A 22,537-nucleotide genomic window follows, 5' to 3' on the forward strand; every position below is an offset into this window, starting at 1 on the left:
TTTTTTAAGATTTATTTATTTATTATGTATACAGTGCTCTGCCTGCATGTACACCTGCTGGCCAGAAGAGGGCACTAGATCTCAGTATAGATGGTTGTGAGCCACCATGTGGTTGCTGGGAATTGAACTCAGGACCTCTGGAAGAGCAGTCAACGCTCTTAACCTCTGAGCCATCTCTCCAGCCCCAGCACTCTCATACTTACACTAAAGCCAAACATATAGATCCTTTGGGTGCTACTTAATGTGGGATGACCTTGACAAGTTTGATTTCATACCCAGACTGAGTCCTCTTTGGACTTTTTGTTTGTTTGTTTCTTTTTCGAGGCAGGGTTTCTCTGTGTAGCCTTGGCCATCCTGGACTCACTTTGTAGACCAGGCTGGCCTCGAACACACAGCGATCCGTCTGCCTCTGCCTCCCGAGTGCTGGGATTAAAGGCGTGCACCACCACGCCCGGTTCCTCTTTGGACTTTATCCTCTCGGTTTATATTCTTTGCTTCAACTACCTAATGCAGTTTTATGAAAGCCAGGCATTTCTTGTTCCTTTCCTTAGGTTTAGAAAATATCCATTATTCAAGTGGCGGCTACAGTTCCACACTAGTTCGGCTGCCATGCATCGGAAAAGAACTACTAGTAAAAGGGCCTCTTCTGCCACGAAGATTAGCCCCCAACCTCCGAGGCTTCTCATTGTGCATGCTGCTGTGCCCTCCTGGACTGACATCTGCCCCAACCTCTGTGAGGCCTTGCAAAATTTTTTCTCCATAGCCTGCAGTTTGATGGGCCCCAACCGCATGTCTCTGTTCAGCTTATACACAGTACAAAGCCAACATGAGTGTATCCTCCCATTTGTGGTAAGTCAATCTCTACTCTTGGTATCCTGAAAGCAAGCGGGATGAACACAGCAGAGTTCCTGGTTGTTATTACTTACAGTAAAAACCACACTGGTCCTGCGTATCTAATTAGCCCACACGAACCACAAGTCATCCTGTGTACGTGGGGGCTTGTGCTGCAAGAGGAAGCCTCTGCGTGGTTAACTTGGGAATTAATAGGCTGCACACCGTCCCTCTCCGTGAGAAAGGAGAAACCTTAGCACTTGCAGTAAAGAGCTAGATTCTTTTGCCCTTTTTGAAATGTAAACACTTAAAGAAGTTTCTAAGTCTCTTCAGAGGTCTGTTTATTCAGTCACTTTTTTCCTCCCAAATTTGTCCTGGGATAAAAATTCAAGGCCTTAATTATTTTTGCTCAGAAAATCCTAACTGCAAAAGACGTGAGACTATTTTCCCTGTGTTCCGCTCCAGTGAAGCTTCAACCGCTTAAGGTTTTAAAGGAGTGACTGAGGCAGGGACCGTTTTCTTTATAAAGCTCATTCACAATTATCTCCTCTCCTCCTCAAAGAAAATTCAAGTCTTCCCTTTCTCTTAGCTATAGTTCAGAGTCACAGAGATGGGAAAGACTTCCAGTGATCCACACATCTCCTTCTTTGAGTCAACCTTGCTGCTAACTCAATGGACGTACACTGTGTCTTTAAGATAACCAAAGGAAGGGCTTTCATAGACTTGCTGCTGATTATGTGTGTAAAGCAGAGTAAGGAAAGTAAGTAGAATCCACTCATTTTTTAAATGAATGTCTCATTCTCAATGAAAGTGAAAATATACTATCTTTTTGAGGACTTTAAAGTATGAAAATAATACACATTTGTTCAAGGTTGCTTTCTATTGCTCCCATGAAACACCATGTCCAGGAACAATTAGGTGATGGTGGCACATGCCTTCAGTCTCAGCACGCAGGAGGCAGAGGCAGGCTGACGTCTCAGTTCAAGGCCAACCTGGTCTACAGAGTGAGTTCCAGAACAGCAAGGGCCACCCAGGGAAAACTTGTCTTGAAAAAACAAACAAACAAACAAAAAACAATTTGGGGATGTTAATGCAAAAACCAAGGCTCTCCTTTCCCATAGATAGTTCTTTCTCCTCTAGCTACCTTGGTCTCTCTGAGTTCCCAGATCCATCTTCTAAACACATAGGATGGCTGGCACCTGCCTAGGCTTTCCTCTTCTGTGCTGAGGCTTGGAAACTTAAGGCATAGACAGTGTCGGCCCTAGGTTCCCCTCATTTATTTCTTATTGTACTACCTGATGTGCACGGTGTCTTAAGAAGTGTGTGTGTGTGTGTGTGTGTGTGTGTGTGTGTGTGTGTGTTTAGGTCAGATGCTGTCCTAGTTTGCTCTCTGTTGCTCTGATAAACATCATGGCCAAAAGCAACTTGGGGGAGGAAAGGTTTGTTTCCCTTTATAGCTTATGGTCCATCATGGAGGGACATCAGGGCAGGAACTCAGGACAGGAACTTGGAGTCAGGCACTGAAACAGAGACCTTGGAGGGATGCTGCTTATTGGCTTGCTCAGCTGCCTTACTGGCTTGTATAGCCTGCCTACCCAGGCATGGCGAGGCCCACAGGAGCCTAGGCCCTCCTGTATCAGTTAGCAATCAAGAAAATGTTCCCACAGACATGCCCGTAGGCCTGTCTGACGGAGGCAGTTCCTCAACTGAGGCTCCTCCTTCCTATGTGTGTCAGGCTGACAGCCAAGATTAGCCATCACAAGTTATCCACATTTTATCTTATCTTATTTTATTTTATTTTATAGGCAAGTCTCACTGGGACATGAGGCTGTTTTGGCTGTACTAAACCATGAGCTTGTCGGGAGCTTAACCCAAGCTGGGAAATAGAGCTGATCTGCCAGATGTCAAAGTAAACCAAAGGAAAGGAAAGGGTTAAGCCTCTAGTCACCTACTGAAACTGAATAATCAAAGACTCTAAACTGGGAAAAATGTTTACTCCCCCATCACATTTTGTTGTTAGTGGTGCTGGTGATGGTAGACTTTTGTTTTTCATTTCTTTTGCTTATTTAAGTCTGCCTCACTCTGCCAACCAGTCTGGCCTGGAGCTCACTATATGGCTCAGGCTGGCCTCAAGCTTGTGGCAAGTCTCCTGATTCATTCTACTGTGTGTTGGAATTACAGGTGTGAGTCATCACATCCAGCTTTGCCATTTTTTCTCAGAATGGTTGAGAGCTAAATGTACTGGCACAGATGAAGGGACAGTCTCACTGTTGAGTGCACCCCAGACAAAGAGCTTTGGCGGTGTTATCAACCTGCATTAGAGAGAAAGCAGAGGGAAGACTAGGATTAGAAAACCTGAATCAGAATAGAGAAAAGTGTGCTCAAGTTTCCCCGCTCCTCCCATAAAGCAGTCTTGGCAGAAGCTCTTGCGGAGAGCTTGCTGTAGCCCTCAGAGACTAGGAATAAAGGTGTCGGGGCAGCCTGAGTCCTTGGTCATGGTCTTCAGAGACTGCAGTCTTCTTCGGCTATGCACCAAAGCCGTTTCTCTTCTACCACCACACCATAAAGCCTGCTGGGTAAAGCCTTTTAATTGCCTATAGTCAGTCATGAAAGAAGATCACACATAGGACTCCTCACTGATAACTCAGGAAAAAAATACAAGCCACAACTTCCTTCCCGTAGAACAGTAAAGTCAATGCTAGTTAGAAACTCAAGAAACCAGCAGGAATGATGCTATCACTTGGTGAACACAGACAGTCCAGTCTGGAAGGAGAACAAGCACTTAGCTCCATCTTCACTGAACCACATAGACATCTGACATTTTCTGCCCACAGAGACACCTCGAAATATAAATGTAGAAAGACAGCTTATAGGGAACCATTTCTAAGATGGACCCAAGATTGCCCTCGCACTTAATTTTTTAGTATCATCAAATAATTCTGAACCTTTTATAAGGAATCATGACGGAGAATTCATAATTAAAATATTAGAATCCCTTTTATATCCACTGTGGCGTGACTATAAATAATTCTAACCCAAATGATTAATTTCTCTCTCAAAGGAAGATCCCAGAAGAATGTCCTTACTGTGAAACTCTTCCTGATCCTTTAAATTTGTCATTATAAGGAATTTATTGAAATTATATATTATCTACAATGAGGTACTGGAGATGAGGGCGTTCTAGTTTAGCCGTAATGCTTATTTCCTTAGTGGTGGGCATTCAAAAATAATCATATCAAAGCAACAAGTAATACAGACAAAGGTAAGTTCTGAGAAACATGATGTGGTAGACTATAACCGAGCGCAATGGGACAGGGAGAATAAGAATAAGACAAGGGAATATAATAATTCTGTCATGCGATGGATTACGTACTGCTAGAGAAATAATTTAAAGGAATCATCACATAAGCATGAAGTTATGAGGATTAAAAACAAAGCCAGGCTCAAATCTTCCCAGTTGTGACAAGAAAATCATATGGGAAAAAAGGAAAATAAGATATACACTACAGTGATTTTTCTAAAAGCTGCAAAGCAGAAAGTATTGGGGCTGGAGAACATGCACTGCTCTTTCAGGGGACCTGAAGTCAATTGCCAGCAGTAAGCAACTCAAAATTGCCTGTGACTTCCGGGACTCTAATGCCCTTGGCCTCTTTGGACACTTACATTTACCTGTATATAACCACACACACCTACACATATACATACACAGAACTTTAAATAAGATAAATTTTTTTTTAAATCAGAAGGCATACCATAATACAACTAAGTACAAACACCTGACACCAATAAATCTAAGCTCATCTACTAAAATTCTTTTTAAAACTAATGTGTTTTTATCACAAGCACATCCTATTAAATACAGGAGAGTCAACTACAACAGTGATTCGGGTAGGATAGGGCCCCACTAGAAAGCTCAGTGGACTTGCTCTAAGATTAACAAACTGAGCTCAATCCTTGGGACTCATATGGCAGAAGGAGAGAACTGACTCCAGCAAGTTGTTTTCTGACCTCCACAGGCATGCTGTGATGCTCATGACCTATAAATACAAAAAGAAATAAAAACTAAAAATAAATAAAAAGGATAGGTGGAGTAGGCAAATGCAATCCCATCACCCCACAAAAGAAGACCATGATCAATCATAAACAAGGGTTAATCTGAGAGAAGAAACATTAGGTGACATCAAGAATGCTATCTAATGACAGGCTTAAAACAGTGGAGTACAAACAAGCATGCTCAAAAGGCCTACAAAAGATAGCACAGATTTCCTTCTGTTCGGAATCCCAAATGCTGGGATCATAAAAATGCCCCCAATATCTAGATATTGACTTAAAATATATAAAGAAGTATTAGAAAGGTGTGTGGAAGAAAAGCTGTAACAAGCAAACCTTGCTGGGCTGGGGCAGTGGCTCAGTGGCCAGGTAAAAGGTTTGCTGCACAAGCTTGACAACCTGAGTTTGAATTCCCAGAACCCACATAAAGCCAAGTATAATAGCACCTGTCGGTAATCCCGGGGCTCTTATGTCCCAAGATGGGATGCAGAGACAGGAGAATTCCTGGCAGTTCCCAGGCCTCAGATAGCACAGCACTAAACAACAAAGAGACCCTGCGTGAAAACAAGGAGAAAGGCAAGGGAGAGTCCCTGGGTTTCCCATGACTTCCACAAACCCACCGTGAAGTGTGCCCATTACAGCCAGCTATCGCTTTTAGCATATCAGAAGCCATTTTACTTCCATCTCCATTTTTGATCATAAGGTGAAATTAAGTTCAAGTTCACAGGCCCTACACGCTTGAAACCAAGAAGGTTCAATGCTTGCTGTTTAGAATAAAACTATAGATGATAAATGCATGCTCTGCTTGGGTTAAAGATAAATGACGCTGTTAGAGTTAAGACTGCAACACCCTGCATATTCCTTACTCCCAGAGAGCTAGAATGCCCCCAAAGAGCTCCCCTACCCTAAGTCCCAGCCAATCAGATTAAAATGCTTTGTCTAGCCACCTGGGTACATTATGCTCAGAACAAAACCAATTCTTCCTATGTTTAGCTAATCAAAATGATGTAATGCTGCCCTCCCCTTTGCTTCCTACCTGGTTACCTGGTTGTTACCTGGTTACAAGTTTTCTTATAAAAAGTTTACCTTAGAAACAGACCTGAGTCACAGTCTGATTCCCAAATTCAGACCACGGCCCTGACTAGTCAGTTCTTGTTCAGCGTTCAAATAAACTTCCATCCAAGTCTGGTGTTTGATGGTCAGTGTGTGGCTATTCCTGAACCCTAACAGTGCCACTTGTGCACGTGTGTATACACACTACCACAAATACATACACACACACACACACACACACACACACACACACACACACATACACACACTCATACATGCAAATAAGAAAATCTTACTAGGCTATATTTATGGTCTGATTTTATTTCTTTCTTTAATAAACTTTTTATAGTCTTACCTAGATTGCTTTTGTCTTTGTGTCAGAATTATGTCCAATTTCTTGTGCCTCCCTCTCCCCACAAGACTTAGAAAGAGGAACACAAAAACAAAGTAAGGAATGTGAAACCACCTGACTTAAACAATCTCCTAACCCCGGCAACACTATAGCTCAGGTTCATGGATTTCATAAACATTGTGGATATCATTCACTTCTGCTTTGGGGGTGTGTCGAAGTGACCCCACGACCATGGCAGCTGGTACAAGAGAAAGCGTTTCATTGGGGGCTTGCTTACAGTGTCAGAGGCTTAGTCCACTAAAAACATGGCAGAGGGCATGGGGGTAGGAATGGCAGAACTTGTGCTGGAGCTGGAGTTTAAAGCTACGTTCTGATTCAAAAGCGGAGGGAGCAAGACTGGGTCTGGCATGGGCTTTTGAAACCTCAAAGCCCACGTACTTTCCCCCGAAAGAGGCCACACCTCCTAATCCTTCTAATCCTACCAAACAGGTCCACTCCCTGGTGCCTACGCATTCAAACATATGAGCCCCTGGGGACCATTCTTACTCAAAGCACCACCAGTAGGAAGGCTTTTTTTTTTTTTTTAATTTTAAAGCAGGGCTCTTTTCCTTTCCTTTCCTACTATTGATGCATGTAATTCCTTCAAATAATGTCTCAAATCTTCAGTACTTGTTCTTTTTTAATTCGTACATCCTTAGAAGTATCCTTGAACTAGAATCAGAATAAGATATATTGCTTCCTCAGAGCCAGTCTTTATAAAGGAAGATGAGGAGGGCCGTGGAGTCCCTTCACTTGCCTGGGTTTACTTGTTGGCTCCTTAAATTAAGCTCCAAGATTCTCCTCTTCACTGAAATGCCCTTGAGGCATGGATTCAGTAGACCCAATCTGATGCGGGCAGTTCCTTGAAGTTTCTTCTTCCCTGGTGGCTCTCTGTCTGTGTCAATTTGACCGAAGCTAACCAGAACACTGGGTCACTGACAATTCGTGTCTTTGATTTCGTTGTTTGCTCTGCAGCAAGTGAGGGGGAACTTCGTTAGGCTGCAGGCCTGCATCTCAGAGCTTCGCATGATACAGGTGGAAGGTTGTTACGGGCCACAGCGCCCCTTGCTGCCGCTGGCAGTAGAGGACGGTCTCCAGCAGTTCAAGCAGTACAGCAGACACATGGCCACCAGTACCGCTCAGCCCAGCACTTCCCTGGAGGTAAGAGGCTGCCTCTTAGGACTTGGAGCCATTTTCCTATCTACGTATGCGTTTGATTATTTATTGTTCTTATGTTGTTCTGTTTTATATACTCTGGATGTAATTTTCAAAGGGAGATGTTCAGCTACCTATAAATAGAAGACATTATTCCTTTCCAATAACCTTTTCTTTTCTCAATACTCTGGGGGTTTTGTTTGTTTGGGTTTTTTTTTGGCGGGGGGGGGGGTGGTGGTGTTGTTTTCTTTTCTTGGAATGTGTGAGTGTGTGTGTGTGTGTATGTGAGTGTGTGTCTGAGTGTGTGTGTGAGTGTGTGTGTGTGTGTGTGTGTGTGTGTGTTGGATACCCAGGACCTGGCATTCCGTGCAGGTGTAACTTTCCCAATCAGGTTCTGGGAACTGAATTTCGATCCTCTGAAAGAACACCAAGTGGTTTTGTACTTTTTTTTAATTTGTATTTTATTTTTTAATTATGTGTATGTGGCTTGTGTGGGTATATGCACGTGTGTGCAGGTGCCCAGAGAGACCAGAGGCATTGAAGCCCCTGGAGCTGGGCTATAGGCCATAGGCTATAAAAGCTGGGCTACATAGCTATAGGCAGTGATGAGCTGCCTGCTGTGTGTGCTGGGAACCAAACACAGGTCCTCAGGAAGAGCAGTGCATCCTCTTAACCACTGAGACATCTCTCCTGCTCTAGCAAGTGCTCTTAGCTGTGACTATGACTTGCTCACCTACTCAGATCGTATGGCCTACGCAGAAGGGCATCAAGAGAAAGTGTAAAACAGGGACCAAAGTGAACTATAAGGAAAAACGGAAATAAAAACCAACCTGAACACACCCGACTCCAGATATTTGGAATTTGCAAGGTAAACATTAGCAAATTCACTGTTTTATGTCCATCTGGGTACCCTTAAAGCCAGACAGAGAGGCTCACATCTGTAATCTCATCACATAGGAGGCTAGGGCAAGACTAAACCAGTCAGGGCTACAGGTTCGTTCCAGCTAGGTTACAGAGTCAAATCTTAGCTCAAAAAAATAACTCAAAATAATGAAAAAAAATTTAATTGTCTTTAATCAAGTTTTGACTCAAATTAACTAAATTCTCTTAGGATTAGCAAATGTCAAAGTTGATGCTATTCTGGTGCTAGGCTGAGGCTATCTAAAACTATAAATAAGTTATGAGTGGATAATGCACAGGTACACTTGTGAGTGAAATTGTCCCCGTTTGGGAGACCTCTGGCTGCAAACAGATGAGCTGAAACATAATTGTGTGGAACTTCCCGCTTCCAGTTTCTCATCTAAGGAAGTTGGGAGTTGCTGCTTCTTCCTAACAAGCATTAAAATGCTTAGCTAAGTAAAGTCAACAATTCCGTTTAGATGCTTAGGAGAAGCAAGGTCACCAGGCCTCCAAAACAGGCAGACAGCTATGCTGAGCCACAGACTCACAACACACTGAAGCAGAAACCTCCATGGGAGCCGCTGAGGGGCCCCAGTCCTAACACCTCACACACTTCTATGAGATTTCAATTCTAAGAGTTCAACCAGACCCTTGAGAGGAAATTCCCTCATGGCTCAAGCCTGCACAGAAAGGGGCCGGGTAGGGCAGGAGCGAGCAGGCGTTCTGAAATACATCCAATGATTTTCTTTCATAAACTCTGTGGCCAGGAGGAACTACTTAAACAGAACCTAGGGGTCTGATCTGACCTAGCCGAAGGACAAGAGATGCCAAACCCAAGCCAACTACAGCCTTCCTCACAGAAGGGAATTACCAGCTCCAGCCTGATCCAGCCACCGTGCTCCAGCTCAAAGGGAAATAAGCCACTGAGAAGCACCGGAGTTGCTATTTCATTAGCAGCTTCTCTTGAATGCAATTGGTTGATTGTTACTGAACACATAACAGTTCTATTTTATACACTTGTTTTGGAGGCTGGAGAGTTGACTGCATGGATAAGAGCACTTGCTGTTCTTGCAAAGGACCCAGGTTCGATTCCTAGCACCCACATGGAGGTTCTCCACCTTCTCAGACCACCAGGCACACATGTGATGCACAGATATGCACACGGGCAAAACACCTATACACATAAAATAATACAAACAGGGCTGGAGAGATGGCTCAGAGGTTAAGAGGACTGACTGTTCTTCCAAAGGTCCTGAGTTCAATTCCCAGCAACCACGTGGTGGCTCACAACCATCTATAATGAGATCTGGCGCCCTCTGTTGGCCTGCAGGGGTACATGAGGCAGAGTACTGTACACATAATAAATAAATAAATATTTTTAAAAAATAATAATACAAACAAATCTAAATTTTAAAAATAATTTTTGCATGAAAACTTAAAAACTTAGTATATTGTTTTAATAGAAAATAATAATAGTATAGAATATGTCCCCTTACACAAATGCCCCCATGCACACCTCATTATCACATTTCCAAAGGCCAATTACAATAGCATCTTTGGCTGAGTGGAGTCTCTCTCTCTCTCTCTCTCTCTCTCTCTCTCTCTCTCTCCTCTCTCTCCTCTCCTCTCTTCTCTCTCTCTCTCTCTCTCTCTCCTCCTCTCTCCTCTCTCTCTCTCCTCTCCGCCTCTCTCTCTCTCTCTCTCTCTCTCTCTCTCTCTCTCTCTCTCTCTCTCTCTCTCTCTCACACACACACACACACACACACACACACAATGACAAGGCAGAATAAAGGGTAAAAGGCACCATTTCAAGTTAGAATAGGTATTAAAACCAGGCATGGCAGGTATGTTAGAATTGTAGAATCTGCTTATTTATACATACGTGTGTGTGTGTGTGTGTGTGTGTGTGTGTGTGTGTGTGTGTAATTTTGAGACAAAGTTACACTATGTAGCCCTGGCTGGCCTGGCACTCACAATGTAGACAAGACTGTGCTCTAACTTGCAGAGATCCTCCTACCTCTGCCTTTCAAGAGTTGGGGTTATAATCGTGCACCACCACACCCGACACCCGACTGAAGAATTTAAGAGAACAAGGGTTAATATGCTAGCAGAGAGCAGGACTTAGAGACACATCCCTGTAATCCCAGTACTCAGGGACTTAGACAGGAAGACTGCACCAAGTTCAAGGCCAGCCTGGGCTACATAGCTAGTACTGTCAGGTCAGCTAGGACTGCAGGGAGATTGAGAAGAAGAAGAAGAAGGAGAAGGAGAAGAAGAAGAAGAAGAAGAAGAAGAAGAAGAAGAAGAAGAAGAAGAAGAAGAAGAAGAAGAAGAAGAAGAAGAGAGAAAAAAGATGACAGATAGACAGATAGCTAGAATGGTAGGTTATAATCATGCTCAGTGTACCCCAATGGGAAAAAAAAGTCAAGACAATAATAGTTTCTATTCCTACAAGATTTCTCTGTAGAGCAGCAGGCAGGAGCAGCTACACACTGCTGCCTATCTGCACCACACACCCTGAAAGATGGCCACTGAGCTCTGCCCCGCCCAACCTTCCTGATGCTGAATTCACTGCAGTCATGCCAGGTCCACAGAGCCACCACACGTGAACTGGCCTGATCGGAACTGCCATGGCTGATGCCCACTGAGGCAGCGTGAGTCCTGTTAGGACAAACATTTTGAGCTAAAATGGTAATCACTAGCACAGGCATTGGTCACATCAGAGCCTCAGAGGAGTTTTAACCCAAGCGGGGTCTCCCAGCATTGGGGACAAAGCATCTCCATGAGTTCAAGGACAGCCTCGTCTACAAAATGAGTTACAGGCCATCCAGAGCTAAAGAGTAAAACTCAAAAAAAATTAATAATAATAATAATTTAAAACAATCAGAAGCCAATAAATAAATAAATAAATAAGTAAAAAAAAAAAAACAATAAAACAATCAGAAGCCAACCTTGTGTGATAAGACTGTGGTAATAAACCAAGCCTGGGAAATCCAATCATTCCGTACACATTCCACTAAAAGGGTGGAAACTACCCAAAATTCTATCCCATGAAGAGGGCTGGGGCTAAAAATGAGGAAGTGCTGACACCTACTGGCCACTGCGCAAAAATTCAACCCAAAAAGTAACTGGTTTGACCCCAGTGTCCACTGGGACACTTGCATACCCACGAGGGTGGTTTTACAGGTTGGAACTGGAGCTTTAGTTTACTACAAGAGACATCACAGGGAAGAGAGGAATTCAAGCCCATCCTCTCGAGGAAGAAATCCTGCCTAGTGTTATATAATGTAAGAGCTGTGCTAATATTACATAATAAATGTGGGGGTCATTGAACTCAGAGCTGTGCATGTGTTGGGCATGCACTCTATCACCAGCCCCACTTTGTGTGTGTGTGTGTGTCTTCAGGTTGTATAAATATCTCCCAAGAGCCTTTGCCTGATTGGACTACATGGTTATTCTATATTTCTGCACTCATCTGATCATGTACTCCCTGTCACTCTTCCTATACTTGACCCATATATGTTTTCTCTTATCCCACCTGGCTTCTGCTCTCTCTCTTCCCATTCCGTCTCCCTTTACCTCTTTTTTTTTTTTTTTTTTTTTTTTTTTTTTTTTGGTTTTCGAGACAGGGTCTCTCTGTGTAGTCTTGACTGTCCTGGACTCACTTTGTAGTCTAGGCTGGCCTCGAACCCACAGCGATCCGTCCCTTTACCTCTTGATTATAATTTTCTGAGGTTTTTGTTTTGTTTTGTCTGCTTGTTTATTTATTTTGGTTTTTCGAGACAGGGGTTTCTCTGTGTTAGCCTTGGCTGTCCTGGACTCGCTTTGTAGACCAGGCTAGCCTGGAACTCACAGCGGTCCACCTGCCTCTGCCCCCTGAGTGCTGGGATTAAAGGCGTGTGCCACCATGCCCGGCCCTTCTGCGGCTTTCTTAAAGTCCGTTGATGCTAATAATATCCTAAACTGCATCCTTCCATCTGTTTTCCTCAGTTGCTCCGACACTGGCCTCTGTCTTCACTCAGCCTGTTTCCTAGCCTTAGTGACTAGTAGCTTAGTACACATTGTACTATCCTTGTTTCTCTCAATCCCCATAGCCATTGAAGTTAAACGGATGGCTGTTTTTAAATACCAACATTTACATAGTGTGACGGCTGCTACATTTAATACAGTCTACTTCTGGAGTTGGGTTTGGGGTAGTGCCCAACACCCTGGCACACAGACTGGGGAGTCAGCTACTGAATTACAGCAATCACAACTCACTGGGAAAGGATGACATGTCCACCCTACTAGTCCTACTGGAACATTTCAAATACTTCAATTGGAAAAATACTGCTGAGTTGTTTTTTTTTTAAATCCAACCAATGAAATAACCCTAAATGCTCAATAACAGTGAAGAAATACAAGAGATAAGAAGAAATGAGGGCAATGTGACTCCTCTGAAAACTGCCAGTTCCCCGGTGATGGCGCCAATGAAAGTGGATCAGATGAAATCTCACACAAAGCATTTAAAAGGAGAATTATAAGAACGTGTAATAAATCAAAGAAGATATAAATATACTCAAATAAAATCAAGGAGCACGTGAATAAGCAATATACCACAGAGAGGGTCCACACCAATGCTCACTGTAGCATTGCTCACTGTAGCTAAGCTATAGAGTCAGTCTGCATGTCTCTCCATAAAAGAATGGATGAAAATGTGATCCATGTGGACAATGGAATTCTGTTCAACCATAAAGGAGAATGAAATTACATCACTTTCAGGAAGATGGGTGTAACAAGAGATTATCTAATTAAGCAAATTAAGTCAGATTCAGAAGGACAAAAGCCACATTCTCTCATTTGTGGATGTTAGATTTCATACAGATAGATAAAACTGTATTTGTACATGACGTAAAGTGCTAAAGTGGTGACATAAAGAGGGAAAACAGGAATGGAAAAGGTGGAGGATTGAGGGTTATATCCAAAGCCATTCAAGGAAAACAGAGGATAGAATGAAATACTTAATATCAAAGAATAGAATTTGGGGGCTGGAGAGATGGCTCAGAGGTTAAGAGCACTGACTGCTCTTCCAAAGGTCCTGAGTTCAATTCCCAGCATCCACATGGTGGCTCACAACCATCTATAATGAGTTCTGGTGCCTTCCTCTGGAGGGCCAGAGTACATGCAGGCAAAAACACCGAATACATAAATAAATAAGTAAATAAATCTAAAAAGGAGATAGAATAGATTCATCAAGCTACAATTTATGTGAAATTGTAATTGGAGAAAAAAGAAGGAAAAAAATATAGTTTAGAAATGTGTTCCTATAGCCAGTGGTGGTGATGCATATCTTTAATTCCAGGACTCAGGAGGCAGAAGCAGGCAGATCTCTGAGTTCCAAGCAGCTTGTTCTACAAAGTGAGTTCCAGGACAGCCAGAGCTACACAGAGAAACCCTGTCTCAAAAAAAAAAAAGAAAGAAAGAAAGAAAGAAAAGAAAGGGCTGGAGAGATGCTCAGAGGTTAAGAGCACTGTCTGCTCTTCCAGAGGTCCTGGGTTCAATTCCCAGCAACCACATGGTGGCTTATAATCATCTATAATGTGATCTGGTGCCCTCTTGTGGTATGCAGGCACACATGAAGCATAATACTGTATAAATAATAAGTAAATAAATATATACATCTTTTTTTGAAAGAAAGGAGGGAGGGAGGAAAGGAAGGGGAAAAAAAGAAAGATAGGTGTATCTATACCTGAAAAGCAAAGAGCATAAAAAAAAGGTGAATATAAATGAAGACATTTTTCTTGGTCTTAATTCACAAAGCAGGTGACATTTTGCTCAAAATAATAGCAGCAACATGTTGGGTGTGCATAGGCACATATGTTTATAAATAAGTGAAATGAGTGGCATCAGTGATATAAAGGAAGGAAGAAAAATTAAGATTGTTAGTGCGTGTTTGAGAGTCCTCGCCCATGCTGGTCTCAAACTCGCTATGTAGCTGAGGATGGTCTTGAACTTCTGAGTCTTCTGACTCCACCTCCAAAGTGCTGGGATTTTAGGCATGTGACACAATGCCTGGCTCAAAAGTTGATTTGGATTAGTCATGAATATAACTTTGAAAAGTTAAAAAAAAAAGTATAGCCAATGTGCAAAAAAAAAAAGGAAAGAAAATAAAACTATAGGAACTGCTTAATTAAAATCATAAGAAGCACAGCAATGTAGCTCAGGGCAGAGTGTTTTCCAAGCATGCAAAAAGCCCTGGGTCCAATCTCCTGCAGAGCAAAAATAGAAGGGGAGAGGAGAGGGGGGAAAGTGAAACAGAAAAGGCCGTGCGTGACAAATATAAAATAGTGATAGTGTAGATCAACCCAACAGTGTCAGAATTACTTTGAATGTCGGTGGCCTAAAAACACTAGTTTAAAAAAAAGTAGAGAAGCCAGGCATGGTGTCGCACACCTTTGATCCTAGCACTCGGGAGGCAGAGGCAGGTGGATCTCTGTGAGTTCAAGGCCAGCCTGGTCTACAAAACAAATCCAGGATAGCCGGGGCTACACAGAGAAACTATCTCAGAGGGCAGAGAGAGAGAGAGAGAGAGAGAGAGAGAGAGAGAGAGAGAGAGAGAGAGAGAGAGAGGGAGAGAGAGAGAGAATTACTGGCTCAGCCAATAAAAGCGTTTGTTGGATAAAACCTGAGTTGGATCCTTGAGACCCACAGTGGAAAGAGACAACAACTTCTGGAAGTTGTCCTCTGACCTCTGTACTTGCACTATGGCATATATGCACAGACACACACACACACACACACCAATAAGATATCAAATAAATAAATAAATAATTTAATTTTTAAAAGAATCCCACACTAAATATAAAAATATTGAAGGAGAGAAACCTGTTCTTTAGGATCCGAAGTGTGGGATCAGAACGGTCTCGTGAGAGAACAGGTGAGGTTAATTCTCTCGAAGAGCAGCCACCTCGTGCAGGAGCTTAATTGCTGCCAGCTGAAAAGATCCCGTGAACAGACTCTGGGAGGAGATATATAAATGAGCCCAGAACTGGAGGCGAGGCGGATTGGAGACTTGGGATAGGTTTGGCTGTTCATTGCTGCCCTTCAAGACGCTCCTAGAGAAAACCACTCAAGGGAAGGCTTCAGAGCTCTGGCTCCTGCTGAGGCTCTGGGATCTGGTTACCTCAAGTTCCAGTGGGAGAAATCCTGCTGCTCACACCCGGAGAATCGTTCTCGGAACTGATATCCTTAAGGTTTTGTTATGGTGTCCATTAATCCTCATTTCCTACTATTTTGGTTAATCGGGTTGTAATTGACGTAGGCTCAGTCACTAAGTTGTTAATAAAATATTTTGGTTAAGAAAATTGAGTCTACAAAATATAGATTAAAAGACAGTGCATGCAGCAAAGCATTAGGCAGAGTTCAAGGAGTCCTGTGGAAGAGTGAGAGTGAAGGCTAGAAGGACCGGAGGGGACAAGAACGCTGCAAGAAGACCAGCAGAGTCAACTAATCTAGACCCAGAGGAGCTTATAGAAGACCTGACCAAGGAGCATTCAAAGACTGGACCTAGGCCCCCTACACATGTGTAACTGATGGGCAGTTTGATCTTCATGTGAGTCTCCTAGTAAGTTGAGCAGGTGCTGTCTCTGACATGGGCTCTATTGCTTGTTTTCTATCACTTCGCCCTAACCAGGATACCTTGCCTGGCCTCAATGGATAAGGAGGACACGACTTGATGTGCTGGGGTGGTTGACGGGAGTGGGGGGGTCTCCCCTTTTCTGATGATAAGGGGAGAGGGGCCTGGAGGAAGAGGGTGGGAGGAAGGGACCAAGAGGAGAGGAGGGAGAGGGCTACTATCAGGGATGTAAAGTGAACAGATACATTTTTTTAAAAAGTGTGTAGAGAAAAACACAACAGTCAAAGCAGAAGGATATAGTGGATCTAAACATGTTTTTGTTTTGATCCCAAGTGTGGGATGTGAAACAGACTTGTGTGAGGGTGTGTGGTATTCTTCTGCTGAAAACAGATTTGCGAAAGAACAGGTGATGTTTGTCCCCTGGGAAAGGAACCACCTCCTGAGGGGACATAGTCTTTGCCAACTAATAAACATCCTAGTACGGACCCTAAGAGAGAGAGAGAGAGAGAGAGAGAGAGAGAGAGAGAGTGTGTGTGTGTGTGTGTGTGTGTATACACACACACACACACACACACACACATATACATATATATGTGCCCCAAACAAGAAGTGAGGCTTTTTGGTTTTTTGGTCTTGTCTGTTCACCACTCCACTTTGAGAGGCTCCTAAAGAGAGCCTTTCCAGTGGTTCTCTGGGTTCCTGGCCACGGTTGCAGTCACTCTTGTTGAACTGCTGGTTTACTGTTTAACGGGTCTGTTGGAATCCTGCCGACTACACCAGTGGAATGGCTCCAAGGAACTGAGTCTCCATTTCCCTCTTTTCTGTCCTATCTAGGGTAGATGGGTTGGAAGGGAGGTGTAAGCATTAAAGAACCCCAAATAAAATAAGTTTAAAAAGTTCAAAGCCTACAGAAGGAGTTGTATTAATCTCAGGCAAAGAAATATCAAGGTGTTCAAAGTTAGCAGAGACAAATAATTATATTACATAGTGATAAAGAAATCAGTTATTCTAAGTGACATAACAATTCTTTTATTTTTTGTTTTTTTTAACAATTTGATATTTAAAATATTCATTTATTGTGGAGTATAATAGTGCATACTTTTAATCTCAGCACTTGGTAGGCAGAGACAGGCAGAGCTCTGTGAGTTTGAGGCCAGTCAGATCTATACAGTGAATTTCAGGACAGCCAAGGCTACACAGAGAAACCCTTTCTCAACCTCCCCCCCCCCCCCCCCGCAAAATTGATTTTATGTGTGTGGGTGTTTTCCTGCATGTAAGCAAGTGCACTGCATGCATGCTTGGTTCCCAGAAAGGCCAGAGAAGGTACCGAATGCCTTGAAATTGGAGTCACAATGCAAACCAAGCCCAGGTCCTTGAAAGAACAGCAGAGACACAGACATGGCTCCACGGTGCTTACTGGAAACCTCAGCACCCTCTATCAGAAATGACAGATCCAACAGGCAGAAGAATCTTTAAGGCATAGCTGAACACACTAGTCAAACCAAAAGGGTATAATCAGCGTCTATAGAATAAACCATCCAAGAACAGACAAATGCATAATATTCTGACACTCAAACGGAGCATGCACAAAAGTTGACTGCACTGTGGGCCATAAAGGACTCCCTAACAATTTCAAAGAACAAAAATCATATTGTCTGCTCTTAGACTACAGTTAAATTAAAGTAGAAGCCAGGTCTAAAGATGTCTGAAAAGGCCAAAAAAATTTGGTGGTGCACTCTTTTATGCCCTCACTCAGGAAGCAGAGGCAGGTAGATCTCTGAATTCAACAGCTATGTAGAGAGACCCTGTCTTAAAAACCAACCAAACAAACAAAAACAAAGATAGAGGAAAAGGTCTAAACACAGACACACACACACACACACACACACACACACATTCACACAAACACACTCACACAAGCACATACACACACACACACACACACACACACCCACACACACACACCCATGAAGCAAGGAAGAGAAAAACCTCAAAAAGTTTAAAAATATTTTCAACTAGCTGGGTATGGTGGCTCATGGCTATAGTCCTAGCACTCAAGAGGCAGAGGCAGGCGGATCATTGTGAGTTCGAGGCCAGCCTGGTCTACAAAGTGAGTCCAGGACAGCCAAGGCTACACAGAGAAATCCTGTCTTGAGAAACCAAAATAAATATTTTGAACTAAAAAAATAAAAGCACAACTTCTTGAGATTTGTGGAATACAGTAAAAAACAGTGCTCAGGGAGAAGTAGCACTGCATCCATATAAGGAAAAAAACATATATTCAATACTCTAAGCTTCCACTTTAGGAAACTAAAAATAGATGAGAACATAAAGTTCAAATAAGCAGAAGAAAAAAATAAGGCTAAAGCAGAAATCAAGTTGAAATTGAAAAAATAAAAAGTGCCTCTTTGAAGCAATCAATAAAATTGATAAAGCTCTAGCCAGATTATGAAAAGAGAGAGAAGATATAAAATACTAACATCAAAAAGTGAAAAGAAGAGCCAGGCATGGTGGCACACACCTTTAATCCTAGCACTCGGGAGGCAGAGGCAGGCGGATCGCTGTGAGTTCGAGGCCAGCCTGGTCTACAAAGTGAGTCCAGGATGGCCAAGGCTACACAGAGAAACCCTGTCTCAAAAAACCAAAAAAAAAAAAAAAAAAAGTGAAAAGAAGACATTGCTACAGATCCTCTGAATAACACCTCACATCATACTTACAGACTGGAAAAGGAAAATAAAACATTGTATTCTTCAGAAGACAGGCAAAAAAAAAAATTCAACAACAACAAAACCCACGTGAGACCAATAAGCAATTATAGGAAGGGTGCAAGCTACAAAGTTAGTAATACTGTACAAACTCTGGTCATTCTCTGACATACCATAATAAACAGGTGATGTTTGAAATAAAAATAAACCATAAATAAAAATCAATATGATTTGGCGTGGTTATACAGACTTATAGTCACAGCAGTCTGAAGGCTGATGCAGGAGGATTGCTGCCTGGGCTGCATAGTGAGTTTGTTCCCGGCCTGGGTTACAGAGGCAGACCCTGCCACCAAAAGAGCAGTAATAAGAAAATAAAAGCACCGTACTATTTATTATTTTTTAAAAATCCATGATGAAAACACTAGAACTCTGGTGAATAAAATCAAAGATACGAGGGGAATTTCTATATTTGTGGATAAAAGATTTAATATCAAAAGGTCATTCTTTCCCAACATGAGCTATAGATTCAGTTAACCCAATCAGCATATTAAGAATTGTTTTGTGTGTGTGAAGAAACTGATTCTAAAAATGATTTAGAGTCCTGCAGATTGGTCTCAGTGATAACGACATGTATGTAGAAAAAAACAACTAAAATACATATGGAAATGCAAACACGCCTAAACAACCAAAGCAATCCACAGGAGAATAAATGATACTGTGGGCATTACAATACCTAACTTCAAACTAACGGAAAGCCACAATAACAAAACAGCTTGTTCTGGCCCCTTAGGGTACCGGGAAGAAAAGTGGTGCATACGGTGCAAGCAAAACACCCATCTCATAAAATAAAATAATATTAATTTAAAAAAAAATTTTAAAGCCGGGCGTGGTGGTGCATGCCTTTAATCCCAGCACTCAGGAGGCAGAGGCAGGCGGATCGCTGTGAGTTCGAGGCCAGCCTGGTCTACAAAGTGAGTCCAAGATGGCCAAGGCTACACAGAGAAACCCTGGCTCGAAAAAAAAAAAACAAAAACAAAAACAAAAAAAATTTTAAATCATACCTAGAAAATTTTAAATGAATCTTTTTAAACATTAAATATATAAAGAACTAATTTTAAATGCAAATAATCCAAGCAATAAGCAAATGAGATGGAAAAAACACTTCAAGTGAAGGAGCAGAGCTAAAGACCTTAAAAGACACCTCACCCAAGAAACCATACCAGCGGCAAGCAAGCCTGTGAAGAGACGATGCACACGGTGTGCTGTGGGACTCCGCTGGGTAAGGTCGAAGTCTGACACCTGTGGATAGCCCTTTGCGCTCGGTCTATGATGGAGGACTCTCTTTTCTCAGTGAGGTTTTCATTCCACCTGACCTGATAACCCTAGATCTTTTAAGGAGCGTCGCATAGCCCTCAGGGAAGATCACATCTCTCTCTCTCTCTCTCTCTCTCTCTCTCTCTCTCCCTCTCTCTCTCTCTCTCTCTCTCTCTCTCTCTCTCTCTCTCTCATGTCTCTCTCTCTCACACACACACACACACCACCCTTTCCTGATAAGACCAGTTTAACAAACCTCATCCTATGCTAAGGAGATCTTAGCCTCCAGCAAATGACCTTTAATTGTACCTAGAAGTTATTCTCTCACCCATAGGATAATTAAGTACTGTATTTCCTTCTTATGATGGGACTCCATGCTACTGCATGTAAATGAGGTCCTGTATTACTGAGACTCTGACCTGTCACTATCAGGAAGACATCGATGTTTCTGCAATGGCTAACGCTGTCAGCCTGACAGAATCTAGACGCTCATAGAGACAAACCTCTAGTCGTGTCTGTGTGAGAGTTTCCAGACTGGATTAACTGAGGGGGAGACTCACCCTTAAATGTGGGTGGCACCATTCCTTGAAACAAGTTTCTGTAAAGCAAGCTGAGCACAGCATTCGTATCTTTGCTTCCTGACTGGCTGCAGTGAGGCTGGTCACCCCATGCTCCTGCCAACTTGCCTTCTCCATCATGGGCCAAATCCCTTTGGATTGTAAGCCAAAATAAGCCCTTCCTAAAGTTGTTTTGTTGTCCAGTATTTGATCCCAGCAATGAGAAAAGTAACTAACACAGTTTCTTGCAAAATGTAACAAACATTTTACCATACAATCCCGCACTCAGGGTTCTTGTATTTACCTAAAGGAGTTAAAGACTGTGCCCACACACTCAAATGTTTATAACTAAGCTTCATTCCTACTTTCCAATCTTGTTTTGTTTTTTGAGACAGGGTTTCTCTGTGTAGCCTTGGCTGTCCTGGACTCACTTTGTAGACCAGGCTGGCCTCGAACTCACAGCGATCCACTTGCCTCTGCCTCCCAAGTGCTGGGATTAAAGATGTTGACTTTTTTTTTTTTTTTTAAACTCCGGCATACTTTCCAATCTTAAGAGCAACACTTTTTGTTTGGTTGGTTGGTTGGGTTTTTGTTTGTTTGTTTTTGTTTTGTTTTAAGATTTGTTTATTTATTATGTATACAGTGTTCTGCCTGCATGTACACCAGAAGGGGGCACCATATGTCATTACAGATGGTTGTGAGCCACCATGTGGTTGCTGGGAATTGAACTCAGGACCTTTGGAAGAGCAGACAGTGCTCTTAACCTCTGAGCCATCTCTCCAGCCCAGGTTGGGTTTTGTTTGTTTATTTGTTTTTCAAGACAGGGTTTCTCTGTGTAGCTTCGGCTGTCCTGGACTCACTTTCTAGACCAGGCTGGCCTGGAACTCACAGCAATCCACCTGTCTCTGCCTCCACAGTGCTGGGATTAAAGGTGTGTGCCACCACGCCTGGCTAGAAGCAACACTTTTTAAAGGGCTTTTATTTTTCACTTTGAAACTTTCATATATGCATACAGTATATTTTGATCAAATTGACCCACATTTCCTCCCCTCCAGTTCCTCCCCGACCCCCACTGCCACTTTTCCCTCCCAACTTCACGTACTCTTAAAAAACAAAAACAAAAATACCTAGAGTTCATTTAATGCATTTAGTGCAAGGATGTGGGACCATCTGCTGGACTCCCAGCAGCCATCAGTTGCAAACAGCTACAGGTGAGACTTCCTGAGCCCCTCTCCTACCCGTGCAGGGATTCTGGCGGCTTGATCTTGTGCAAGTTTTGTGCACACAGTCACAGCCACTGAAACACAATGTCTCTCCATAGATGAACGGATAATACATTGTGGTCCATCCAGAGAATGGAATACTATTCATCACCTACACTAAGTGAGCTATTGAGTACAAAAGAGCATGGGAAAACCATAAATGTACACCACTAAATAAAGGACACCTGTATGGGGCTGGAGAGATGGCTCAGAGGTTAAGAGCACCATCTGCTCTTCAAAAGGTCCAGAGTTCAATCCCCGGCAACCACATGGTGGCTCACGACCATCTGCAATGAGAGCTCATGCCTTCTTGTGGTGGGCAAGTGCACATGTTGGCAGAATACTGTATAAATAATAAATAAATCTTTTTTTTAAGCCAGTATGAAAAAACTACGTTTGTGATTCTAAATACACAGCACCCTGGAAAGGGCAAAATTATGGAGACAGTACAAAAGGTGACTGATGAGCTAGGAATATAGTTCAATAATAAAGTATGTCCTAGCAAAGACAGGCCCTGGGTTCAATCCCCAGTACTGAAATTTAAAAAAAAAAAAAAAAAAAAAAGTGTAGTGAGAGGGATGGACAAATAAGCACAAAGGATTTTTTTTTTTTCAAGACAGGGTTTCTCTGTGTAGCTTTGGTTGGTCTGGACTCTTTTTGTAGACCAGGCTGGCCTCAGACTCATGGAGATCCACCTACCTCTG

At 42.6% G+C, this 22,537-nt stretch overlaps 1 protein-coding gene across 1 annotated transcript in view; it reads left to right on the forward strand.

Moving 5' to 3' along the window:
- The first annotated feature begins 609 nt into the window (after positions 1-609).
- M1ap (meiosis 1 associated protein) overlaps positions 610-22,537 on the forward strand; it is a 73,726-nt gene continuing 51,798 nt past the window's right edge. The window contains exons 1-2 of the mRNA XM_051154764.1: positions 610-849; positions 7,301-7,486. Coding sequence (XP_051010721.1) covers positions 610-849; positions 7,301-7,486 — 426 coding nt within the window. The remainder of the gene's footprint in view (positions 850-7,300; positions 7,487-22,537) is intronic.

This window comes from Acomys russatus, chromosome 13 (assembly GCF_903995435.1).
Source record: "Acomys russatus chromosome 13, mAcoRus1.1, whole genome shotgun sequence".
Taxonomy (NCBI): domain Eukaryota; kingdom Metazoa; phylum Chordata; class Mammalia; order Rodentia; family Muridae; genus Acomys; species Acomys russatus.